Here is a 27815-nt window from a genome sequence, read left to right as displayed (position 1 = left end):
AAGAGCTCATATTTTCCAGCCACCTAGTACCCTCACTGGCATTCTAGGGGTGTTTCATAGAGCAGTGTTAGTTTGTTATCTAGTGCAAATAGTCTCAGGAAATAGTACTGAAACTCATTAGTGGACTTTGGAGTTTTCCATTTCAGCAGGTTAGGGATGCTACTTTGTTAAGACTTTATTAACAGATCCTTGCAGAGGTGAAATATTATAGTTTATTGCCTTTTAATGTCCCTGGATTCACAGATAAAAACTTGAGGGTTTAGCCATGAAAGATAAAATAAAGGAAATATAAATATTTTAATTTTATTTGTTCATCCATCCATTAATTTGTTTATTCACAGATTGAAAAGTATGGATTCCCACCTGATCTTATCCTCACCCCTCAAGAAAGCATCCAGCTTTATGACACGATGGTTCACGTCTGGGAAGCTTGGCCCAGGGCTCAGGTAAATATAGAAATGTATATTCATCAAAATGAACTTTAGTTAATGCTATTCCAGAATATAGCAAAATTACTCTTGAGGTAAGCACACGTATTCTCTCTATTTGCTGATGCTGCTATTTTGAAATAATCAATAATTTTTTCTTTTTTTCAGACATTCTTTATGACTTTATTATTGTACGTAACATGGAATGTTCCATAATTCTTGAAAATATTTCTTCTTTTAACTTTTGGAATACCATACAACTTTAACTGTGTTTTTGGACTTATATTCCTTCATTCTCTTCTCTGTTGGTTTTCATCTTTTCATCAGCTGTGCCCTGTATAAGAGTTCACCCATCGTCATAGATTTATGTGTTAGAAATTATTGGGAGGTAGAAAGATTTTCAACAGCCTCTGTCCTCAAGGAGTTTGCAATTTGGTTAAGGAGACAAGTAAACTTAAATACATCATTGTATCTTTCTTACTGTAGATTGCATAGCTTAGCTTAATTTTGTAATAATTTTCCCCCCAAGGAATTGTGTCCAGAGGAATTCATTCTTTTTAAGAATAAAATAGTCATTAAGAAGTTGGATGCTAGAAAATATGAAGAAAACTTAAAGGCAGAATTGACAAATTGGATTAAAAATGGCAAAGTGGAGAAGGTAATTTTCACACTTTCTTGGACAAAGTTTTGCTTAATTGTTAATTGTTTGGAGTTGTATAATAATTTAGCTAATAACTGTTTTGTAATCTTTTCATTCCAATTTTTGTTTTAGTAATTCCATTTAAACATGTTATACCATGACTATGAGATAGAAAAAAGGAGGAGGGAACTGATTTCATTTCTTAGCTCAGTGACCTTTAAAACATGTGCCATAGGCTTTTAGTTTCTTCAGGTAACAGCTACAAACAGCTAAAAACAAAGAACCTTTAACTCTAACAGGAGAACCAATGTTGCCAAGGCTTTCACAGAAGAGCAACTGGCTCCAGAGGAATGATAGTTAAAATCAGGAATTAGTAGAGGGGCTAATCTGAGTAAGTCTTGTGCAAATAAAAATAAATTATTTAAAAATAACCAATCTCTGAAACTCATGTACGTGATGATAAATGAGAGAATATAAATATACTTGCAAGAGGCTCAGGCAAATTTATAGATGACAGACTCATAGGTGACTATACTGAGAAACAAAGATATCCTTGAGCATAACATTGATGGATCTTTGGTTCTAGTTTGCTGACTGATTGTCATGTTAATTTGCCTTTTTCACTCTGGTGGTGAAAGAAATAAAGATAAAAATGGTATTGGTTGGCCAGGTGTGGTGACTCACACCTATAATCCCAGCACTTGGGGAAGCTGAGGCGAGTGGATCACTTGAGGCCAGGAGCTTGAGACCAGCCTGGCCAACGTGGTGAAATCCTGTCTCTAAAAAAATACAAAAATTAGCCAGGTGTGGTGGCGCACGCCTGTAATCCCAGCTACTCTGGAGATTGAAGTCGGAGAATCACTTGAGTCTGGGAGGCAGAGGCTGCCGTGAGCAAAGATCATGCCACTGTACTCTAGTCTGTGCAACAGAGGGAGGCTCATTCTCGAAGAAAAAAAAAAAAAAAGAGATATTGATGTTAGGAAGTATTACAAATAATTTAGCCTATTTGGCACAGAATGCTGTGTTCCATTAAATGTTAATCGGGGAAAACTGAATACCAACGATGTCCCTATTTGCCACCCCTCAAATGATAATTAAAATGAAAAATAACTTCGTCAAGAAAATGTATTCATGATAGCACATAACTATTTCATCAGATTTTCCATTGTATGTTATGTAAAGGAATTTAATGTTAATTTTCCTGATATAAAATAAGATTTATTTTTTTTCTGATTAAAAAAGAAGTAGATGCTGTTTATAAAAAATTATAAGACATGGAATAGTAGGATAAAAGTTACCACCCACAATTTCAACAATATCTGAGGTGAACAACTTGTTACACTTCTATTGATCATTGTATTTTGTGACTCATTCATCTCTTGAATTTTCAGTTACGCATTATAAACATGTCTCTATACTATTACAAATTATTGGTAGACATAGTTAAAACTTTTTCTTTTTAAGAGGTTCTTTTCCATTATTGATTTTATATATACTTCTTAACATATTTCGTTATCTAATAATTGGAGAAACCTTTGTCACTCTACCTGCAACAGTTGAAACAGCAACATTTTAGGAACATCCTTATCCTACTGACTTATTTCTAGTGCCGACAAAAAATTATATACTTTATATCTTTTATTGTCTATTCTTTAATATAGAGATGTTTGTGACTCTGCTGACTTTTACCACTACTTGATAATATATTCTAAAAGGACCATTTTAAAAACCCACCCAAAACTATATATGAAAAATTCTTCTAATTTTAGACAACAAAATAATTCCTTTCTTTCTTCTGTTTCTGCAAATTCTTTTTTTTAAAATAATTTTAACTTACTGCTCTAGGTCAAAAGAGTACTGAAGAACCTTAGTCCAGATTCATTGTCTAGTTCAGAAGATATGGTAAAAATGTTTCCTCTTCTCGTTGAAAAGTTAAGACAAATGGATAAGTTGCCTGCAATATTTTTTTTGTAAGTAACTGAAACTTAATTTATCTTTGTTTATATGTTAGAATTTTTTGTTTGGTTTTGTTTTCAATTAGTCTCATTTATATATAGTGGTTAGAAGTAACCCTACTTTTACTATTTTGTTGCATTTAAGAAAAATAATATAGATTTTATTTTTAAAGAAATGAATCAGTCTTCTAGGTCAATCCTTATAAAATTTTTCATCGTATTGCCCTCTTAATTCCTTGACTCTTGATTTTTAAAAATGTTTTTGGTTTTCCTAAATGTTTTTTGTAAGTAGCTATCACTAACTTTAGAAATGCTCCTATAGGAACTAAATTGCATTTTTTATGTACAGACGTAAAACACATAAAGCATTCATAATTTATTGAATGGTTGGTTTTTAATTTATAGCTAAGAAAACTAAGCCCAGAGGCTTTCCTTGATATTGTGTGGTATAATAAAAAGACCTTGAGTGGTATTTAGCATCTCTCATTGATTAAGAGAACTGAAGTGGGACACATTAAATGGGTAACACTGTGTACCCTGGACCCACTCTAATAATCAGAACCAAAAACTTATTTAGCCCAGAGAATTTTAAATTATTTTGACTATGAAAGTTTTGTATAAAATAAATTCCCAGCACCTTGATCCAATGGTTATGTGAAATTGTTTACAAAGACAAATACACAAACACATAGGTGTTGTAGATATGTTAAATGGTAGCACTAAGCCACATGTGTATTGTTACGCATCCGAAGTCCATGCTGGTGGTCAGTAACTAAAAGATGATGATGAGAGAAGTTAAAGAGTAGTATGACTGAAGTCACAAACGTGGGGAATTACAAGAAAATTTCTTCTTCTTTTGTGCTTGGACCAGAGTAAACAAATGAGGTATTCTGCCAACATGTTATAACGTCTATCTAGATTACTTTCCAGTGTGGCTCTGAATTTTAGTTAGAAACAAATGTACCCCTATATGTCACTGAGGAATGGCTGAAAGTATGACTTTGGGATAGGAATCTGAATAGAAACAGGATTCATTATTTATGCACTTATATGCATTTAACTTTTTAAAATAAATTATTTTTAAAAAGTTATTTTAAATGTTTGGGAATGAGATCTTTAATGGAGTTTCCAATTGTCTTGAAAGTATGCTACAGAAATCCTAGGTTGAGTCCACTGGTTTGTAGCTCTGGAACATTGAGAACTCTATGACAGTTGGTTTAGACTCAAGCTGGGTCAACTTCCCTTCCTTAATCTGGACTCTAGAAAAACGCATGGTGCTGACAAAATGCATGATTAGTGACTGGTGCCCATGTAGAGGCACAGTTAAGAGCCCACACTTTGGGTCAAATCTTAGCTTAAATTCCAGCTCTGCCCTCCTTTGGCTATGTGACTTCTGAAAATCTATTTAGCCTTTTGCAGCCTCATTTGAAAAATAGAGATAATAACTAATTCATTGGGTTTTGATGTGGATTAAATAAGGTAATTTATATAAAACACTTATCAGTAGAAAACATGACTGATTGAGGCCCATTCACTAGCCTTTTTTTTTTTTTTTTTTTTTTTTTTTTACACTGGACTCTTGTCATAGATTAACAGAGGGATTAAAAAAAGAAAATTAATTCTAGATGTCCTAGGTTTGTTTGTGTTAAAGCAGTAAGAAGAATCATTTAATGCTGTCATTTAGGGTACTGTTTGCAACCGGTAATATATGGGTGTTGCATATTAACTTGTATTACTGTGAACAGGGAGGCAGATTTGGAAGTGCAGTTAGACATATAGCCTCTGCTTCAGTGAGCTGCAATTGCGCCACTGCCCTCCAGTCTGGGTGACAGAGAAAGAGCCTGTCTCAAAAAAAAAAAAAGCCTCTGAAGTTGAAGCTGAATTGCCCGGGTTCTAATCACACTGACTAGTTACTAGGCTATGTGACCTTGACGACGTTTTTAAATTTCCTTTGGCATTTACTTCTTCATCTGCAAAACAGAGATAATATTACCTTCCTCATAACGTGGTGGTAGAGATTAAATTAGTTAATATATTTAAGCCACATAGAATAGTGCTTGGAACTTGGTCATTGTTTGCTGTTATTACTTTTGCTTTTTTACATACCAAATCTTCTTACCATGCGTAGTAGACTGACTTTCCTAGCCTTTGTTTCTTCAGTGTACTCATTGAATGCTGATCAGCTAAATAAGATTTCTTTTCGAAGTCTGTTTTCTAAACATGCTAGTAAACCCATGGCCTCACAAGTAATACTTGAAAAAATTCTATGGTGAACTCAGCCTATAATGAGTGTAATATTACTGGACATTACATATATTGAGCCAAAACATTTTTTTCTAGCAAACTATATGTCAAGATGATAGTGGTAGATGGACATGTGATATTATCAAACTCCCCAAAATATTTGAAGATATTTATTCTGAGCCAAATATGAGTGACCATGGCCTGTGACACATCCCTCAGGAGATCCTGAGAACATGTGCCGAAGGGCTGCAGCTTGGTTTTATATGTTTTAGGGAGATGTGAGACATCAATCAAATACATTTAACATATACATTCGTTTGGTCCAGAAAGGCAGGACAACTCAAAGTTGGGGAGGGAGGCTTCCAGGTTATAGGTAGATTTAAAAATTTTCTGATTGGGAATTGGTCGAAATAGTTATCAACAGAAAGGGATGTCTGGATTATAATAAAAGGTTGTGGAGACAAAAGTTTTACCATGCACACAAAGCCTCCAGGTAGCAGGCTTCAGAGAGAATAGATTGTAAATGTTTCTTATCAGACTTAAGGTCTGTGTTGGTGTTAATGCTGGAGGGCATAGGGAGGTATGTCGAACCCCCACTTCCCATTGTGGCTTAAACCAGTCTTTCAGTTGAAATTTTAGAGTACCCTGGCCTAGGATGAAGTCTATTCAGATGATTGGGGGGGCTTATAATTTTATTTTTGGTTTACCAATATGGATGGAAACATAGTCTTTTCAAAGCACTATTTCCATTTGTTTTAAGGTTTAATAATGGTGATGTGGAAAAAAGAGCTGGAAGTGTGTGCAGTTTTCTGGAGAAGATAGAGACAAAAAGCCATCCCCACACTGAATGTCATAGTTATGTCTTTGGAATAGATGAAGTACTTAAAAAAGTTATAAAAATGGAGAAGACACAAAAAAGGTGGTAAGTATTAATGTTTACTTGAACAAATTGGCCCCTGAGGACTTAAAATATTTACAAGACACTGTCAGAAATGTTTAGAGACCTGAGCCACAAAGGGGTTCTTGTTATTGTTATTGGTTCTTGTTTTTGCAAATAGAGTAAATTTGGGTGGGAGGATGGGAGGAAGGGAATCCCTCTTATACGTGTAGATAGATTTCATTTAGGAATCAGAATCAACTGGGCCTCCTAGGAGGCCCTCAGCCTACTTAACCATAACCTGTATTCATGCCCCAGGGTACAACCTGGAGGTTTCCTGGTCTGTAGAACACTTATTCACTATTGGTGGGAGTGTAAATTAGTTCAGCCATTGTGGAAGATAGTGTGGTGGTTCCTCAAAGACCAAAAGACATAAATACTATTCAACTCAGCAATCCCATTGCTGGGTGTCTACCCAAAGGAATATAAATCATTCTGTTGTAAAGATGCATGCATGCATATGTTCATTGCAGCACCATTCACAATAGCAAAGACATGGAATCAACCTAGATGCCCATCAGTGATAGACTGGATAAGGAAAATGTGGTACACATACACCACGGAATACTATGCAGCCATAAAAAGAATGAGATTATGTCCTTTACAGGGACATCGATAGAGCTGGAGGCCATTATTCTTAGCAAACTAATGCAGGAACAGAAAACCAAATACTGCATGTTCTCACTTATGAGTAGGAAGTAAATGATGAGAACACATGGACACATAGAGGGGAACAACACACACTAGGGCCTATCAGAGGGTGGAGGGTAGGAGGAAGAGGGAGAGAGAGGATCAGGAGAAATACCTAATAAGCACTAGGCTTAATACCTGGGTTATGAAATAATCTGTACAACAAACTCTCATGACCTAAGTTTACCTGTATAACAAATCTGCACATGTACCATTGAACTTAAAATAAAACTTAAAAATAAAAGAATGGCCTATAGAATGAATTGCCATACCAGTTGTATGCGTGGGGTAGAGCTTCACTGCTGTGATTTTTTTTTTCCTCTCTCCCCAAGGTCTGATTAATTCTGACAGTTCTATGGTCAAAATATTTCTTCTCTCCTTGCCATTCTCTACATCCTCACTTACTGGCTCTGCCTTGGTTCAGGTCCTTGCTGTTTGTTATTTGGGATTCTTTGGAGTCTTTCTCATGTGTAATTTCTTGTTCCAGGTTCACCACTTCCAATGTTATTGACGTACAGGTGCTGGTCCGATTGTTCTGTTTTGGGATTCTATAATGTGTGTTGCTTTTCTGGCCAGAAACCTCTGTGGCCAATGGCACCTTTGCTGCATATAGCCAGGCATGCTAGCTGCAGAGGGGTGGGCAGCTCCAGGCACTGGCACAGGCACCAGCTTCCTGTGAGGCTGGGGCTGGACCAGGCATACTGCAAGCAGCTTCCACGGCTGGCACTGAGGAGCATGGTGGTGCCCAGAGATGCCAAGAACTGCAGAGCCTCAAAGAAGTTATCACAGCCCTGGCTTGGAGAGCTCCTAGGTCTGGGCTCCTTGAAGGGCTACAGCTCGTCTCTCCTACTTGTCACCCATAACATGGCAAGCAAGGGGCGTGTTTCAGCCCTGTTTGTGTTATAGCTCTTTTAGTCCTGCCATTCAGTGGGTCCCAAGTTCTTGTCCTGCATCCAGAAAGAATGAGGTACACAGACAGGTGGAGGGTGAGCAAGGTGAAGAAGAGCTTTATTGGGAGATGGGACAGCTCAGAGGACACCTGCAGTGGGTAGCTTCTCTCTGCAGGTGAGATGTCCCAATGAGTGTTGAGCTCTTAGCGGAGAAGAGACCCTGGAGTGGGTTGCTCCTCTCAGCAGCCAGGTAATCCCGTCAAGTGCTCAACTCTCTGTGGAGAGGAGACCCTGGAGTGGGTCGCTCCTCTTTGCAGCTGGTTGTCCTGTTGAGTCTTCAGCTCTCAGCAGAGAGGAGGCCATGGAGTGGGTAGCTCCCCTCCACAGCTGGTTATTCTGCTGTCTGCTCAGCTCTCAGCAGAGAGGAGACCCTGGCGTGAGTAGCTCCTCTCTGCAGCTGGTTGTCTGTTGAGTCCTCAAGTCTGGCTGAGTCTGCGGTTTATATGGGATTCAGAGGGGAAGAAGTGTGTGCCAATTGGTCCATGGGTGGCCATGGGCAGGCCTGGAGAAAGCACCGTAAGTTCCCACATCGGTCCACAGGATTGGCAGCCCAGCCCCCAGGTTTCAGGCCTTCCCCAGCTTGAAGGTGGGACTTCACCAGGGACCCACTCCTTTCTGCTCAGAGCTTGTCTGCCTCCTGCTGCTGTTCATGGCACCCAGGCTGTTTGTGCCAGAGAGCTGCCTGCAGACCAGCGCTGAGCTGCTCTTAGCCCCTGCCTTGGCCTCCCTCCCATGCTCACTGGCACTCAATGTCTGGAAAGGGCCGAGCCAACAGGGGGCTGGCATGTCAGCACTGTCCTGAGCGTGCACATACCTGGCTAGGTTGCGACAGCACCTGGGCTCACCCTCAACTTTGCTCTGAGATTGGAGTGGGTGCCAGGAGCAGGGAGAGGCCTGGCAGCAGGAGCAGACGCTTCTGAGCCTGTGCAGTAGGGGCCGGGAGCAGAGAGAGGCCAGGTAGTGGGAGCAGGCGCTTCCAAACCTGCAGGGCCAAGGGGGCCTTCCTGGGCCCCCGAGAGTGCAGAGATGCCTGGGTCCACAGTTGCAGCTTGGGTGGCTGCAGCTACACCAGGGAGGGTGGGGCTTCTGCCCACTCCTGGCACCCAAGTGCACAGGGAGGCCCAGGTCTGCAGCCATGGGTTGGGTGGCTGCAGCTATGCCCATAAGGGCAGGGCTCCTGCCTGTTCCTGGCCCCCAAGAGCACAGGGATGCCTGGGTCTGCAGCTGCAGCTGCAGCTTGGGTGGCTACAGCTGTGCCTGGGGAATGCGTCTCCCACCCTGTCAACTTGGAAGTGGGCAGGACTTCCACCTATTCCCAGCTCCTGCTGGCTCCATGGAGGACACAGCCCTGGCCTCGCCGCCCACACTGAAGCCAGTGTCATGGCAGTGGCCGCCCCAGATTGGCCACTGCTGCCATCAGTTCTAACGTGCACATTTAGTTAGATTGTCCTACATACAAAGTTCTTCCTTCCGAATTACTTGTTAGAGTTGTTAAAGGGTAGGCACTCACACAAATTGCTCTCCACCATCTGAATCTATGTACTACACACTGCACCTACCTGGAGGGCCTTCCTTTCTGTTGGCTCATAAATCTGCTCATTTCCCCACATCTTTTGTTTTAAATCTGTCTTCTCTCTGAAGTTTATAATGATTCCCTCAGATAGATCTATTACCCTTTGTCTTTTGTTGTCATTCCACTTTGAATCATTAAAGCATTTGGATCAATTTTAACACTGCATTGCAGTTGTTTCCATATCTCTATTTTCTTTAGATTGGGAGTTCCCTTAAAAGAACTGCATATTTTTCTTTGAGTCCCCTAATAATAGCATATTGCCTGGCATGTAGTAATAGTGCTTCATAAACACTTTTGAAAGACTAATTAAACCTTCCCTCAACATTTGTCTTAGTCCATAACAAATTACCATAGACTAAGTGGCTTCTAAACAGAAATTTATTTCTCACAGTTCTGGAGGTTAGGAAGTCCAAGATCAAGGTGTTGACAGAGCTGCTTCCTGGTTCATAGAGAGCTGTGTTCTCTGTGTCCTTACATGGTGGAAGGGGCGAGGGATCTCTCTGGAGGCAATTTTATAAGGTCACCAATCCCTTTGATGAAGACTTTGTCTTCATTACTTCATCACCTCCCAAAGACTCCACCTTCTGATATCACACATGGAGTTTAGGATTTCAGCATATGAATTTTTTTTGAGGGGGACACAAACTTTCAGTCTGTAACAATATTGAAACAACTTTCATTGCCTTTCTCATTCAGACATTTCCTAAAGACTAGGGCAAGCTCTCTATTGATTTCACCACTGCTTTGATCTTTTTTCTGCTTGTTGGACATAGGAGAAGGGAAAAGTACCTGGGAGAGAGATGTTGAAGCTCCAGGTCTTCTCGGTGACTGATTCTCTTCAGTCAGTCTTTTTTCAGGATTAGAAACTACATTTCAAGTTGGATGTGTAGTGAACGACATTGGCCATGAAAATAGAGAGTATTTAATGGTATAATCAATTTTTCTCTTAGGCCTAGTCAGGAAGGGTCTCTGTTGTCAGTATGAATATTTAAAATACCCTTTTCTGTCTGGAACCCTCTTCATTAGACCAGAGTTTGTGGGATCAGAGGATGTGCCAACTCATTCTAGACTGTGCCACGCACCCCCACCCCCTTTGCTTTTCCACTTTGCTCTGGCCACTGCTCAAGAGATTGAGGAGCAGAAATTTTCCTGAGAAGAACTGGGTATCTGTTACGGCGTGAAGGAGGAGAAATTTTGCAGAGAAAAGGAAGAAAATACAGGGGATTTTGCTGATGATGGGCTCTGACTGCTAGATGAAATGGTGGAAATATACATGAGGAAGGGGAGACCAAGTCAGGATTGATGGAGCTACTGTCAATGTCGGATGACCAAGTGAAATCTGTGGGGCCTTAGGCTTCTTGCTGTAACTGAATATGAGTTTTCATTACTTAAAAGTTTATTTTTTTTAAATAATAGCATTAAAAAAAACCCAAAGAGGGCTGAAAAACTGGAAAGAAAACTAATGTATAGAGCTGAATATATTAATTTCCTGGAGAATCTGAAGATTCTGGAAATCTCTGAGGACCACACGTATGCTGATGTCAAAGCCCTGCACACTGAGATTACCAGGGACAAAGGCTCAGTACGTCAGAGAATTATTAATATAATACTTTACAGTTGTGACATTTTATCATAGTGATTGTTTAATATCTTTGAATACTGAAATGACTTTTGTAATACCTTTGAAATATGATTATCTCTGTGTATTATTTTGTCTGTTTTGCAATGATTATCCCAATTTAATGTGCCGAAGTTCTATAGGTGACTCTTCCTTGCTCAGTGTGAATGTCAGCCTCTTATTTTATTTCACTCTATTATCCTGGATTAGTTTATAGCCTGATTCTAGAATTCAATTCGATATATTTTAATACTGGTCATGTTTGGGTTTATATGACACAATATATTTTAAATAATATCAACTGAAAGTTTCAATTTCAGAGACCTTCTATATAACATTCAAAACATTTTATTAAACAGATACTGAAATATCCAAGGATAGTATGGCATTTAAACATTTTTTATTATGCAAGTAATTTATGTCCATTGGAGAAGTACTTGAAAATAGAAAATAAAAATAATGTCACAGCTCAGAGAGACTCACTGTTCTATCAGATATTTTTTTTCTATTGCCTGTAGTCACAAGCATGTCCACACTCACATAGACATTCTGTGTATTTATTTGTTAATAAGATAGGCCATGTTATATACAAATTCGTCTGTAATCTCCTTTCCTCTGTTACCTATTTATTTCTTGCCGACAATAGAGCTACGTTATTATTTTAATAGCTTCATAGTGTATATTTATGTGGATGACTATAGTTTATGTAACCAGTTGTCTTACTCTAGGCTGCATAGGCTATTTTTTATTATTTTTTCTTGTTCTTGTAATACGTTTTTACCTTTGACATCTTTGCCAACTGCTGGATTTCCTCCTGAGGATACATTCTTAGAAGTGAGGCTGTGAGGGTATGGACATTTTAAAGGGGTTGGATATGACTTCTGAGTGGTTCACAGTGAGAAGTAAGAATTCTCTGAGCGTCCAGAGTAGAGATCTTGCTCTGCCTTCTTGGAGAAGTCTCTCTCTCTTTGCTCGAAAATCTCAAGGTTCCAGTAGAGAACTAGTCTCTCTCTCAGGCAGCAGCAGATCGGTTACTCATCTGTCCTGGGCATTTGATCTCCCGCTCCAATAGCATCTTCGCCTTTGGTTTATAAGTGCCTCTTCTCTGAGATAGTCTGTTCACAAAAATGGGCAGATTGTTTCTGTAGTCATAAAACATGTAGGTTCAGGGTCGAAGGGAAGCCTCACTGTGTGCAAGATGTAAGTGATTTGTTCATGAAAATGTCCTGTGATTCTGATTGAGCTTGAAATTAAATAAAATACATGATCAATTGTTTTACACTTCTCTCTTGTTTTAGACTTTGGATAGGGTATTAAAACGAGTGCGATTAACAAGAAACGGCAAAGAACTGAAGGCTTTAGCACAAAGGGGGATTGGATATCATCACAGCGGCATGTATTTTAAAGAAAAAGAGTTTGTTGAGATACTCTTTGTAAAAGGGCTTATTAGGGTAGGTACATTTCTTTGCGTTAAAAAAATAAAGTTGTGCATATATGATGCTGGATAACCAGTAAAAGGTAAAAAATTATACCAGTTGTTTTTCTCATTTAACCAGTGTCTTTTTATTACAACTCGCTGGACTGTTCTGCTTCTCCATCTATCCCATTTATTAGAGGTGTTTAAAAATTATTTATACACTGAAAAATAATATTTATAATGAAGTAGTATAGCTGTGGTATCACCTCATGTGATCCACCTGCCTTGGCCTCCCAAAGTGCTGAGATTACAGGTGTAAGCCACCACACCTGGCCAGAACACATCTTTTTTTTAATGGTACTCATTATGGTTAAATTCTAAAGTTTAGTGATTTGAGCCTTTCCTTTTTATTGATGAACTTTTAAAGATGAGCAAATAATGGGTTGAATTTGGATGGGTTTATAAATATCAATTAGAAAGTCTTTTTGCTTACTCTTCATCATTAAATAATTGAAATAATTATGACACAGGTTAATATTAATGTATTTGACAGGAAGAGAGAGCAGCTATATGCACCTAGCACTAAATAGGTGATTGGGCACATAACGGATATTAAGAAAGTAAATAAAGAAAATGTCACTTTATTATGCTTCAATTAATTAGATCAGTTATCTGTTTGGATAAAACCTCTATAAACAAACATGAGAATGAGAGAAGGTGGTTGTCCAGAATATACATTATTACCCCATCTTAAGGAAAATTTGTATGCTAGTTCTTCATTCATTCATGCATTTATTGGACACATGTTTATTGTGCATCTGCTGTGTGTCCAATACTCTTCGAGGTGTTGAGGGTACAGCAGTGGCTGAGAGAGATCAATGCCCATGTCCTCATGATACTTAAGGTCTTGGAGGGACAAGTAAACGTGGTTATTTTAGAAATGGTGGTGCAGGAAGTCTTTTTGTACATTTATATAGAGATCAGAAAAAGCCTGCAAATGGAGATTTGGAGAAAATGATTTTAGGGCGAGCAAATGGCAACAGTTAGGATGCTGAAGTAGCAGTGTTCTTTGAAAACTCAGGCAGCTGCAAGAACAGTGGGGCTAGTATGTTAGTTTTAATGATATGTGGTTTATTAAAGCTCTAAGAGTTGTTCAGTGACTGGAGGGGAAAATAGACCTTGTCTCCTTATAGAGATGCTATATTGTGTATGAACTCTTCTTTTTTTTTTTCCTAGGTAGTGACAGCTACTGGAACACTTGCCTCAGGGATCCACATGCCATGCAAATCTGTTGTGTTTGCTCAAGACTCAGTCTATCTGGATGCTTTAAATTATAGACAGGTAACTCTCTGACTCTTTAACTCCCACTGCTGAAGGCTGAGTGTGAAATAATGAACCATGTGGCACTCGCATCTGGTAACAGGCTACAGCTTGTGTCCTTCCTTTTACTTCCTATGTGGCATAACATTTTTGAGTTGAGTGGCCTGAGATCTTGTTGCTTCATGTTGTGTGGTTTATCTGTTTCACTATTTTCTCACAGTTAGCGTTTATTGGCTTAATAATCTTAATGTAGTTTAGTTTTTAGTGTAGTTTTTATATTTCTTGAGAAATATACAGCTGTTCTGATTCTTGATCCTTTATAGTGCTCCTTTATTTTATTTTTCTGGGAGTATGTAAAATGGTCTGAAATTCTTTGCATTATCTGTTTCCTTTAATTTGCCTTTCTCTGTGTATGGCACTTGGTATTATCAATTCCTGGGTCTTTTGGGAATCCTGTCATTTAAATTAGGTAGGTTTTGACTTCCTTACTTCAAGTTTAAGTATTGAGTATTTGGGAGCCATTGACTGCCTGTTTTCCAAATTCCAAAACTTTAATACCATTCACCTTCTTGGGGGTCTATGCTTTTTTTTAAAAAAATGTTTTCATTATCATTTTAGTGGAGTTTCTGGAGTGAGAAATGTTACTTGGAGGTCTCTAGATAACTTTTTAAAAATCAAGGATAAAAATATATCTGTCTTATAAGGCGAGGGAGGAAAGAGAGATAAAGAAAAACAAGTTTGAGAGTGAGAAAAATAAAAATAAAAGAGAAGGGCTGTATAACAGAGATTTAGACACAAAGAGAAAGATGTTATACCTGAGCATCTTCTCATTTCCTTATGTGACATCCTATATGTGGTATATATTGCAAGTCAAAGGGGAGAAAAATTACTTCCTCTCTACACACTGCTAAAAAAAAAACAAACCTGACAATAGTTTTTTCCTAGTCTCGAAATATGAAAGATAAATTATAAAATATAAATTTCTTCATTTTGGTTATTCTTGAAATTTTCCTCTTTTCTTATTCAAATGTAGATCATGTGAACTCTCCTAGACTGGAATGTGAAGATTGTGATTTTACCGAGAAAAGAAGTTTATCTCCATTTCATGACATTTTAGGATGTTGCTGTTTCACCCTTAAAAGCCATATTTTCCTTTTCTCAAGTATAGCTATGGACCATTTCACCTTTTCCCATGTGCTGTTAGGAAAAACAGAAAGTCACTGAGCTGGAATTTTTCAGTCTTTCTCCTTTTCATGTAGTGAGCAAAGTTTCTCTTAAGGGACTTTTGTTTCCTTCAGAATTATGGTCTCCTTTTATCTCTTCCTTGCCAAAATCACTTGTTTGGAAGAAATCCAACATCATTTATTTACTATGGACCATAATGAAAGTGGAACTACTTTGTTATCCTGCCCTAATGACTTAGCATTATCTCCTAGGACAGAATAAAATATATTTTCTCTGTGAATGGATTTTGTTTGTTTCTCAAGGGTCAGGTGGCAGGCCTTTCTGGGAATTACACCTTGCACTTAAACCCCTCAACAACCGCCTAATCATCCCAAATGTCAGGTTGCCCCTGTTTAGAGAAATGCACTTAAATCAGAAATGCATTTCCATGTTATTTACAATTTGTCTAGAAGGATGTGTCGTATGATGAGAACCAGAAAATGTTAGTTCTACTGCTTGCACTTTTGTACCAAAAGTATTTCATACATTTCAGTTTAGTCATGATCTTATAGCTACAGCCTTAGTTTAGCTGTCATTTTTTTGACTTCACCTCAGTATTTTGACACATCTTCCAACTAGAAGTAAGCATTTACTATGTTTTAAACTTTAAAGTTTTAAAAAAGAAAATCTACCTGTGGATTTACATTTCTCACTCAACAGTTATTATTTAGAAATATAAATAGAAAATTCAGTCTCCAAAGCTGGTTTCCCAGGAACTGACTTCAGTGACTTTGTCCAGCTGTATCAAAATCTTGTTCTTTCTCTAGATCTATTTGAATAGGAGGCATGAAGCTATGCATCTTCCTTCCTTCTAGCTCTTTTTTGATAGAGGAATCTAGTCTCATGGGAGTGTGATTTTTCCTAGCACAGTGGGTAATACAGACCCCTGAACTATGTATTTTATATTAGGTCTTTAAAGCAAATAATATGCTTTACTGTGTTAATTGAAAAAAAAATGATGTGGACTTTCTGCTAACATGCCGTTTTCTCCTTTTGGTCTTTCCATTTTCTGTCGTTTAAAGTATACTCATTTATACATTCCTTCAAATGGCATTTATTATGAGTCAAATACATGTCATGACCTGCTCCTAGGTGTCTTCCTCATGTTACTCAATCTTCATAGGACTTTATTGCCTGTAAAATAAAGAGAATACTTGTTAGCTTCACCTTCCTGACTTTTCTTCAACAATCAAGGAGAGCAGATTACACAAGGCTGTGAGCAGCAGGAAGCTGTGATTATTAGAATCACTGGGAGCAGCCACTGAGAAAGCTGCCTACTATAGTTTGCTGCCTGGGTCCTAATGAGTCACTTCTCTCCCATAAGCAAAAACACATTCACTGCCTCCCAGGGTCTCCAGAAGTCTCCTTATTGGCATAAGCCTGGGATTTCTCTAGTCATCAGAATGCCCTTATTGCTTTCACAGTCTCTTGGTATCCTTTCCTGGGCCTCTTCACCACCATGTCAGCGTTACCTTGATTCTGCCTACATTCAAACCAGCCTGTTGCCCTGCCCCTCCCCTGGTGGCCTGGCTCAAGTCTTGCCTCAGATACCTATGTGCTAGATCTTCACAGTGCTTCTGAAGGAGTGTGTATAAGGATTAACATAGGGGAGCTGGTCCTAGATTCCCTAGGCTTAAATCTGACCTTACTCTTTACTAGCTGTTCAACCACGGACACGTTAGTTAATTTCTCAGGTGTCAGTTTCTCAATCTGTACGATGGTGACAATGATTATATTTCAGAAGGTTATTATGAGGACTACCTGAAAAATGTACACCACTCAGAACTGTGCCCGGCACATAGTAAGTGCTCAATGAATGCCAGCTGTTATTAATAGGGCCCTTTGCATCCTGATCACCATGTGATTTTTAAAAATATATATATTTATTTCTTGTTTTTTCCTAGTGAGAACCTTCTGGCACAAATTGTTTTAGTAACTGACCTCTCATTTCTGCTATGCCTTATTCATCAGGACCTTTGCTCTCCTTCTTCCTCTTAGAGACTTTCCCTTCTTTCTCCTGATTGAAATCATAGCCCCTTTACAAGTATCTGATTGAACTGTCCTCATGTGTTTTCTTTGAAGTCTTGTTTGATTACTCCAGCTTTGGGGAAATGTGATTGCGCTTGTTCTCTCACTGTTCTTGTTATGTACTCTTGTAAATTCCATTAAGGAATTTGTATCTCAAATAACAATTAGCATAGGAATGACAAGAGATGCTGAAGGTATTTGTGGCACTGACGATTTCTTCTGTACAATGTGCATCCATCTATACTAGGCTGTCATTTTCAGTTGTGGTGGTATAATGGAAACCATGATCATGGAAAATCTGCCGACATGAGGTGATTATTGCCAAACAGATGTGAGATTTCAGGTGAGATATCTGAACTGCTGGATCTTCCTTCACTATCTCCAGAATGGCTGTGATAATCACTACCCCACAGCCTCTGTAAGGATTAAGTGAAATAGGAAAGAGACACATTGAAGGTCCTTAATAAACATTTCCTTCTTCATTTACTGTGCATACTTTTTCACTCCGGAATCATCTTTAATGCTTTTCTCTCTCCTTTGTTTTTGATGCTTAATCTATTACAAAAGTCATCCAATTACACTTCTGCAGTGGTGCCCTCAGATTTCTGTCTCACGATTTCTGTAGCCAGCATCCTCCTTCCTTCATTCTTTACCCAGGGCTATTATAAGAGTGTTAACAAAAGGACATGAGATCTGCAGAGGCAAAACAGAGTTTTATTTTCTGTAAAAAACAATCTGGAGATTGGAGAAACTCAGCCTTTACTGTATGTGAAAGTGGGCTCTTCAAAGAACAAAGGGAGGGTCTGGCTTAAATAAGGAAAGTTCTCAGCCTTATTTTCAGTCACATCCTTTGTTTGCAAATGAAGGATTCAAACTTCTTCCGTTCTGATTGGTTGGAATAGTTGAGCCCTGACTGAATGGTTTCCAAGCTCCGAACCAGAAGTTTCCATCAGATGTTTCAAAGAGCTAGGAGTGGAGATTTTCAACCACAGTTTATCTTAGCACCACCAATAGCAGCTGGTTTGGCTTGATTGTAGGAAGGGTCCTTTGACACCTTTACCTGTTTCTGAGAACACAGCGTGCATGACCACTCCCTCACCCTGCTGTGGCTACCTAGTTCTGTTTTGACTTTGAGCACCTCAGCCACAGGTATCCATTCTGTCTGTTGGCCAGGGGCCTACTTTAACAGTCCTCTGGGTTATCATTTGCCCATATTCTATTCTGTGCCGCAGATGATAGATAGCATCGTTTTTCTCCATGTCATTTTCTGGCAAGGGAACATTTGATGGCTAATTCTACTCTGGGATCAAATATAGAAATGTTGGCAATATTCAAGCCCTTTATCAACAAAATCCCTTTTGCTCTCTATCTAAAATATGTATATTCTTATGCTCATGAACATTTGTCCTGATCAATCTAATCTTCTTACTGTTTCTAACCATCGTTCTAATCTCTGTCTTCTTGCTCTCTTCTCTGGTGTCATTTTTTTGCATGGGTTGTCTACCATGTAATCTTCAGGAATCTCATTTTTAGGATTCCCAGAGGCAGGCTCATGTGGTCCTTGGGGACATGACTTTGATAAAAAAAAAAATCAGGGATTAGTTGAATCTGCTACTTCTCAGTTGTTGGATTGTGGCTAAGTTACTTAAGTTCTCTGTGCTCAGTTTTCTCATCTTTGTTCTTCTTCTTCTTTTTTTTTTTTCAAAATCACATTAGAAGTCCTTCTTTATCTTTAAATGGGATTGACAATACTCTCTACCTCACTGGATTATTATGACGACTGCCTAAAACTAATTTATACAAAGGGCCTAGCACATATTAAGCACTGAATAAATGGCTGTTATTTCTTCTGCAATTAGTTGGTCCTTGACATACCTCTTCCACAAAGCCTTTCAAAATGTTGTCTCTTTCAATAAGTTTACTTGATTTGTATCTCAAGAGGCTTAGGCACACTTTTAAAATTTCATTACTTTTAACTCTATTTGTTAAAAGAGTTAGAGAAAATGGCTTAAATAGGGAACAGTTGCTGTTGGTGGTGCCAAGTGTGGTTGGAATTCCCCACTTCCAGCTGTTTGAAAGAAACATCCAGCAGACTCTTCTGGTTTGGAGCTTGAAACCACCCAGTCAGGACTCAACTATTTCAACCAAGCAGAACTGAAGAAGTTTGAATCCTTCATTTGCAAAAAGGGGTCTGATTGAAAACAAGGCTGAAAACTTTCCCTATTTAAGCCACTCTCTAGTTCTATTCCTCTCTCTCTCTCCCTCTCCCTCTCCCTCTCCGTCCCTCCCTCCCTCTCTCCCTCCCTCTCTCCCTCCCTCTCTCCCTCTCTCTCTCCCTCTCTTTGTCTGTGTGTGGTGAGAAAGAGTTGGGGGTTTATGGACTCTAAGCTCCTTGAGAGCAGGTTCCATTTGTAAGTTTCTTTTACATATCATCTTACAATCCCTAATACAGTTGTCTGCATGATAGGGAATATCTGTTAACGACGCTGCCTCTGAATATGAGGAAAAACGCAAACTGCTTTTTCTATTATCTCACTTTCTAATAATCACTACAATCAACGCAGAAGACTTCTGTGACCAGATGTGTGGGGGTTTGTGCTCACCACCAAGTGAGCAGTCAGTTCTGCAGCTCAATTCAATTCCGCATTACTGACCTGAAGATAGCATCAGATTCCACACATCGAGGGCTCAGTCCCCAAGACTCCCTCCTCTTCAGACACCAGTCACAAGTCCGGTCCTCTGCAACTTATGACCAACTGGCTTCAAGTTGGGGTTTCCATGACCCCCTCTTTGGGTGCAGTTAACTTGCTGGAGTGGCTCATGGAACTCAAACACTTTTGTTTATCAGTTCATTATGAAGGATGTTATAAAGGAAACAGAAGAAGAGCTGTGAGGGCAAGGTATGGGTCAAGGGGCATGGAACTCCCATGCCATCTCAGGCACACCACCCTCCCGGAACCTCCATATATTCAGCTGTCTGGAAGCTCTTTGAGACAGTCCCTTTAGGTTTTTATGGAAACTTCATTATACAGGCCTGATGAATTAAACCATTAGCCATTGGTGATCAACTTAACCTTCAGCCCTTCTCCCTTCCCCGGAAATTGCGAGGAGGGGCTGAAAGTCCCATTCCTCTAATCATGCCTTCGTCTTTCTGGTGACCAATCGCCATCCTGAAGCTGCCTAGAGACTGCCAGCCATCAGCCAACTTATTCACATACAAAGATATTAGAGAGTCCGAGGATTTTAGGAGTCATATGCCAGCAACTGGGGCCGAAGACCAAATATATATCACAATGCCTCATTATCTCTTTGGCCCAGCCACACTATAATTTTTAAGTGCCATGTTAACATAGATTAGTTTCAGGACTAAATGCACAATTTAACACAACCCCAGATAATAAGTGTAAAGTCATAGATCTTTGGACTTCATAGGAAATTATTTGGGGAGGTTTTACATTGTGATTCTTTGCTGCTTCCAGATGTCTGGCCGTGCTGGAAGAAGAGGTCAAGACCTGCTTGGAAATGTATATTTCTTTGATATCCCATTGCCCAAAATAAAAAGACTCCTTGCATCCGGTGTTCCTGAGCTGAGAGAACAGTTCCCTCTCAGCATAACCCTGGTCCTGCGACTCATGCTGCTGGCTTCCAAGGGAGATGATCCAGAGGATGCCAAGGCAAAGGTACCGTGCTGGACACTGCCTGAATTCAGTCTTCATTACTGTCCTGGCTCTAGTCAGGTCTATTGCTCTTTTAGAAGTCTGTCTTGAGAAAGAAAATAAACTTTCTTTTTGTTTGTTTGTGTTTGTTTTTGGAGATAGGGTCTCGCTGTGTCACCTAGGCTGGAGTGCAGTAGTGCAATCATGGTTTACTGCAGCCTTGATCACCTAGGCTCAAGCGATCTTCCCATGTCAGCATCCCGAGTAGCTGGGACTACAGGTGTACATCACCATGCCCAGCTAATTTTTATTTTATTTTATTTTTGTAGAGGTGAGGGCTCACTGTTGCCCAGACTGGTCTCAAACTCCTGGGCTCAAGCAGTCCACCTACTGTGTTAGTCAGGGTTCTCTAGAACGACAGAACTAATAGGATAGATATATGTATACAGAAGAGTTTATTAAGTATTAACTCACGTGATCACAAGGACCCATAATAGGCCATCTGCAAACTGAGGAACAAGGAAGCCATTCTGAGTCCCAAAACAAAAGAACTTGGAGTCTGATGTTCAAGGGCAGAAAGTATCCAGTACGGGAGAAAGATGTAGGCTGGGAGGCTAAGTCAGTCTAGCCTTTTCACGTTTTTCTGCCTGCTTTATATTCTGGCCTTGCTGTCAGCTGATTAGGTGGTGACCACCCACATTAAGGGTGTGTCTGCCTTTCCCAGCCCACTGACTCAAATGTTAATCTCCTTTGGCAACACCCTCAAAGACACACCTAGGATCAATGCTTTGAATCCTTCAATCTAATCAAGTTGACACGCAGCGTTAATCATCACACCTGCCTTGGCCTCCCAAAATGTTGAGATTACAGGTGTGAGCCAGCGTGCCCAGCCAAGAAACTTTTTATCTGAGGAATGTGAGTGCCCTTTAATTATCAGGCCCAGAGAGGCATTGGAATGTGACAGGGTGTGACAGCAGTCGTGTCTCACTCCCCTGTTGAGCTAAATAATTACCTCTTGAGGCCACTTGCTGTGTGGGCTCTAGGCTAACTGACATGAAGTAGCCATAAAACACCATACATTGGACACCGTACCTCATTCCCTGTAGTTCAACAATGTATAGCCAATCACAAATCAATGTTATTTCTGTAAAACTATGAGAACTCCTGTCAAAAAACTTTGTATCATCAGCCCACTTCTTGTCCCCTTTTGCCTTTAAAAAAATCTTGTAGCAAAAGCTGAGCAGAATACTCCTTAGGACAGCTTGGAAGTGTGTCTGTCCCAAACAGCTGTCCTCAACCTTGGCCCAAATGGACTCTCTATATTAATTTTGCCTCAGTATTTTTTAGGTCAACAGTAGCAATATCTCTTCAGTTTCATCACTCTTTTAATGCGTTGTATTTTCTTCATTATTATATGTTTCTTCAGGACAGAACAAAATAATTAATTTTGTTTTACCACCAAAGACCTTAAGGCACTAAGAATTACCAGGGTTATTTTAATATGTGAAAAGCAATGTGGTATAGTGGTTGAATTTGGCTATAGACTCATAAATACATCCCTGGTTTAATTATTTACTGACTATTTAACTTTAATAAGGCAATTACATTTTCCTAAACCTCAGAACTGTCAGCCATAAAATGGCAATAACAACCACTATAGATTGTAGTTAAATTAAATGAACTAATTAATGCAAGTCAAGGACTTCTTAGCATCATATTCGATTAGTAGTAAACACATAAATGCTAGCTATTATCATTCATAGTCTCAGGTCTTATGATTTTAGTTTTAGGGTTTTTTTTTGTTTTGTTTTGCTTTAGTATTCATTAAAGAGAAGAATGGGAAAAGCACTTGCTAACTTTTTCATTCTCTTTATATATTGTTTTTTACTTTTTCCTTCATAAAGGAGATCAAGTATAAGTGAAAACTGATAATATAACTTGTTTTTGACTGTCTATATATTTTTTGTGGAAAAATAGATTTGCTTCTACCTTAAATTCTGTTATGTTGTCAGCATTTGCCACTTAATTAATTAGATCAATAAGAAATTTCTACATTAAAGAATTAACAGAAGAATGATAATTGAAATGAAAGATTGAATTTGTTCTCAAAATGTATCACTCAATTACAGATAAGAATGAGGAAAACAGTATTGCTATATTAAAAATAAAAACTATATTTTAAATATAAAATTACCTGTTTATAAAAGTTTATTTGGAACCATAGAAAAGCTGAAAGAGGAAAACTCACCAATACCTAGTTCCACTACTCACTTGATCTTAGCCAAAAGGCCAAGAAGCGATAGTTCCACTACTCAAAGGAAACTGCTTTATTATTTTGATATATTTGTTCCAGTCTTTTCTACCTAAATGTGGGTAAGTGTTTGCTTTTTAAAGCAGGAGGATGCAGTTATGTTGAATTAGATACCAGAATTTGGTAAATTTGCCTGAGGTTTTCAATCAGAACAATTTTGGGGGGGATATAACCCCATGTTGAGTAATATATAATTCACATTAAAATTTAGATTTAATAAAATGTCATTGTAAGGTTGCCAAGTTTTCCATATTCTTATATATTCATTATCATGGCCGGTTACATCAGATTCCATTTGCCAAGACAAAGAGTCTCCCCAGAACCCTGTAGTGAGTCAGGTGTGTGCCTATTGATAGTCACAGAAGACAGTGACACCCAGTTCTATGTAAAAGTGGCCCCTTTCTTGAGCTCTTAATTTGGATTAATCTCCCAGGAAGAGAGAGTAGTACACTTTCAAGGTTTTTGTTGTTGTTTTTTATATAATAATGTTTATGAGGGTGACCTATTTTCTGGGTTCCTGCATATTCAAGGAGATTTTTGTTTCTTTTGTAGTAAGGACAATTTAACCAGGCGTAAATTTATTGGATTTGAGCCATTAGTCTTCAAAATTGCTGATGCTTCATTTTCTTTGGCATCTGCTGTTGTAGAGATATAATCTGTGGCCCTACTGATTGCTTTTTTTTTTTTTTTTGTAGGTCACTTGACTTTTTCTGCCCATGTATATGGATCCTTTTCTTTATTCTTATATGTTACTTTTTTAGGAGAAGTTTCTATAGTTTTTTTTAATTGATAGTGTTTATCATATTCAGAACCTTTTCAATTTATCGTATTCAAGTTGTTTTTGAAGTCATAAGTATATTAAATTAGATTTTTAATTTGGTTTCTATTTTAATTGCTTTGGTTTCTTTATTAGAAAAAGTTTCACTGGCTGGGTATGGTGGCATGTACCTATAGTCCCAGCTATTTGGGAGGCTGAGGCAGGAGGATCACTTGAGTCCAGGAATTTGAGGTTGCAGTGGGCTGTGACCTACTGCACTTCAGCCTGTGATGGGAGGGAATGTTGCAAAGGTCTCTGAAATGCCTATGAGGCCTTTTCCAATTTCTTGGCTATCAGCATTTTCCTTCCTTTTAGTTATACAAACATATGCAGGCTGCTTGAATTCCTGCCCAGAAAGTAGGCTTTTCTTTTCTGCCACATGGCTAGGCTGCACATTTTTCAGATTTACACTCTACTTCCCTTTCAAATACAAGTTCTAGTTTCGAGTCATTTCTTTGCTAACACATATGTGCACAGGTTGATAGAAGCAGCCAGGCTACATCTTGAACACTTTACTACTTAGAAATTCCTTTCTGCCACATACCCTAAAATCATCTTTCTTTCTTTTTTTTTTTTTTTTTGAGACAATGTCTCGCTCTGTCACCCAGGGTGGAGTGTGCAGTGGCGTACTCTCAGCTCACTGCAAGCTCTGTCTCTCAGGTTCACACCATTCTCCTGGCTCAGCCGCCGGAGTAGCTGGGACTACAGGTGCCCGCCACCATGCCCGGCTATTTTTTTTTTTTTTTTGTATTTTTAGTAGAGACGGTGTTTCACCATGTTAACCAAGATGGTCTTGATCTCCTGACCTCGTGATCTGCCTGCCTTGGCCTCCCACAGTGCTGGGATTACAGGCATGAGCCACTGTGCCCAGCCAAATGATCTCTTTCAAGTTCAAATTTCTACAGATCCCTAGAGCAGGAGCACAGTACAGCTAACCTCTTTGCTAATGCTTAACGAAAGTGACCTTTGCTCCAGTTCCCAATAAGTTCTTCATCTCCATCTGAGACCTTGTTAGCCTGGACTTCATTGTCCATACTACTATTAGCATTTTGATCACAACAGTTTAACAAGTCTTTAGGATGTTCCAAACTTTCCCTCATCTTCCTGTCTTCTTCTGAGCCCTCCACAAAATTCTAACTTCTGTCCACTACCCAGTTCCAAAACCGCTTTCACATTTTCCTATATCTTTCTGAATTAGTATCAACTTTCTGTATTAGTTCATTCTCACACTGCTATACAGAGACACTTGAGACTGGCTAGTTCATAAAGAAAAGACATTTTATTGGCTCATGGTTCTGCAGGCTGTACAGGAAGCATAAGCAGCTTCTGCTTCTGGGTAGGCCTCAGGAAACTTTCAATCATGGCAGAAGGTGAAGGGGAAGTAGGCGTGTGTTACACGGCTGGAGCAGGAGGAAGACAGACAGAAGGAAGCTACTATACACTTTTAAACAACCAGATCTCATGATAACTCACTCACTATCACGAGAACAGCACCAAAGGGGAAATTCACCTCCGTGATCCAATCACTTCCCATAAGGCCCCACCTCCCACATTGGGGATTACAATTTGACATGAAATTTGGGTGATGGCACGGATCCAAATATTTCCATTCTGTTGACTGAAATCTACCTAGTTCCATCAGGTTTGATGGGATAACTCAAGACTAGAGCAATGTAATTACTCAATTTGCCTTCTAGGCCTAAGAGAGCTAAACTTGTAAGCCAGATTGGCTTTCATACTTTATTTGTTCAGGCCACTATGAATCACCACTGTTCAGAGATTTAGCAGATTTTTTGCCAATCTGTGTTATGTATAACAGTTCTGCTTTATGTGATGTATTTAATTCAAGGAAGCATGCACCATGTGAAGACACAGTCAAAGAGATAATGTGAAATCAAGTGAAATTTACTTTCACATGAGATCTGGTAACATTATCTATATAGTATGTATGTGTACTATTTATTACATATCAGTATTTACAAATGCTGTTTAAAACTAGATAAATTAAAGTACTCTTCTTTTATAGGTGTTGTCAGTGCTAAAGCATTCATTGCTGTCTTTTAAGAGACCAAGAGCCATGAAGACTTTGAAACTTTATTTTTTGTTTTCTTTGCAGCTCCTGATCAAAGAGGTATGATCACGCTTTGGCTTTTTTGTTCTCTATAACTATGTACATTTCTCTCTATGCTAAACCAACTGAACTTTCTATAAGCTGCATTCAATGATAATGTTACTTATCATTTATTAATAAATGAAGTCAGGTAATATTTGGCAATCACTCACCCTGGTATTTGATGGTATTTGAGTACATGGTAAGTTAAATCAATGTTTTTTTCCTTATTTTTAGGACTATTTAAATAAAAATGGTAATCCAAAAAAATTTGCAGGACTTGCATCATATTTGCATGGTCATGAACCTTCAAATCTTGTTTTTGTAAATTTTCTCAAGAGAGGCCTTTTCCATAATCTCTGTAAGCCAGCCTGGAAAGGTAAGCTTGGGTTTTATACCTGTAGTCCAAAAATGGCAACATATTTATTGAAAAGCCAAAACCTCAGATACGTTTTTCTCTTCTTCCTCCTTCTTCTCTTTTTTTTGAAGCAAATAAATAGTATATGTTCAGATTTACATATGCCAAAAAATTAGACACTAAAAGTCAACTTATATTTATTCTAATAGAGTATTTGGGGGCTACGTATGTATTACTTAACTGATAAAGAATATTTGCAGAAGAGAATACTGAGACACATAGAAAGAGAATAAGTTTCTGATGGTCATATGATTCTAGTATGCTTCAGAGCCCAGTTAATTAAACCTAGCCACCTCTTAATGCCTTTGGTATGGTGCTCATGTGTTATGGGGAATGGAGAGTAGGTCAAGATGACCAGAACCTAGAACTAGTGTTTAGAAGTGTTGGTAGGTAAGTTTGGGAGCTTCGTTTTGACAGGATTTGAAACACCCTAAGTGGCAGGCCAAGGAACCTGGATTTTTCAGTTAGCCAATGAGATAACCTCAAAGATTTTTGAGTAAGTGTGGGACATGCTTATATTCATGCTTTGGAAAGACTGATCACTCTCAAGATGGCCTGAAGAAAGGAGAGTGCAAGTCAGGAAACTAGTTAGTAAACATTCTGGGTTGGGAACTAGGGCTGGTATAGCAAGGATGAAAAACAAGGCACAGAATGTAAAAGCTCCTGTCTTAACCAAAAAATTAAATGTGTACATAGTGTGGCAAATATGTTCAATTTCTGAGGTATATATTTACTAGAAAATTTTGCCTTCAACGAAAGGAAATGTACTATAAAAACAAATTTAAGCACAAAATACATGGAATCAACTTTTTTCTTATTTACAATAATGCTCTTTATTTAAATAGGTGCACAACAGTTTTCCCAAGATGTGATGGAAAAGCTCGTGTTAGTATTGGCAAATTTATTTGCAAGAAAATATATTCCAGCAAAATTCCAAAATGCTGATTTAAGTTTTCCTCAGTCAAAGGTAAAGTTTTGTTATACTTATAATGATGTAAGAATGATAGTTATTAAATGTATGCTACTGGAAAGCATTCAGTACTGATAGGGTTAAATTTTATATAAGCTACTCCATTTGTTTTAATAGTGTTGTCTTCTCATAATTAGAGTTCTATTTAATTTTTAGTTCAAACATCTTCCCCTGCTAATCTAACAAACAATTCTTATCCCTAAAGTGTTTTCATTTTATTGGAGCAAATTATGTAATTCAGTAGCAACAGAGATTACATACACAAGTAGTCGTTTAAATAGAATGACAGCCCTACTGCTGAACCTATAGTTCCCTTGGGATTGTTTACAGCTAGGGATGGGAGTGCAGGGAAGGAATTACATCATGAGCTCTAATGTCCTCTTCAGACAATATTGATGCAGTCACCTAAGAAAGAATCCCCTAACTTAAGGGTTGAGAGACTGAAAGAAAAATTATTTTCTGAGTTTATTTAAAACACTGTTTCCAATTTCTTATTTCTTTTCAAAGAC

The 27815-nt window shown here is 38.5% G+C and overlaps 1 protein-coding gene across 14 annotated transcripts in view; it reads left to right on the top strand.

The window, feature by feature from the left end:
• Window positions 1–27815, top strand: part of DDX60L (DExD/H-box 60 like) — a 117657-nt gene that overhangs the window by 68539 nt on the left and 21303 nt on the right. For 12 of the 14 annotated variants that reach the window (XM_078002415.1, XM_078002416.1, XM_078002405.1 and 9 more), the window contains 11 exons: window positions 342–446; window positions 958–1086; window positions 2914–3038; window positions 6028–6189; window positions 10834–10999; window positions 12334–12490; window positions 13693–13793; window positions 20504–20704; window positions 25835–25939; window positions 26156–26297; window positions 27182–27303. In XM_078002415.1, the coding sequence (XP_077858541.1) occupies window positions 342–446; window positions 958–1086; window positions 2914–3038; window positions 6028–6189; window positions 10834–10999; window positions 12334–12490; window positions 13693–13793; window positions 20504–20704; window positions 25835–25939; window positions 26156–26297; window positions 27182–27303 (1515 nt within the window). Of the gene's footprint in view, window positions 1–341; window positions 447–957; window positions 1087–2913; window positions 3039–6027; window positions 6190–10833; window positions 11000–12333; window positions 12491–13692; window positions 13794–14805; window positions 15235–20503; window positions 20705–25834; window positions 25940–26155; window positions 26298–27181; window positions 27304–27815 lie in introns of those variants that run through there. The other 2 variants (XR_013417368.1, XM_078002419.1) reach the window with 2 other exon arrangements.

The sequence above is a fragment of the Macaca mulatta genome, chromosome 5 (genome assembly GCF_049350105.2).
Source record: "Macaca mulatta isolate MMU2019108-1 chromosome 5, T2T-MMU8v2.0, whole genome shotgun sequence".
Classification (NCBI taxonomy): domain Eukaryota; kingdom Metazoa; phylum Chordata; class Mammalia; order Primates; family Cercopithecidae; genus Macaca; species Macaca mulatta.
The sequence above is the reverse complement of the archived record's forward strand: the minus strand, read 5'-3'. Positions and strand labels throughout refer to the sequence as shown.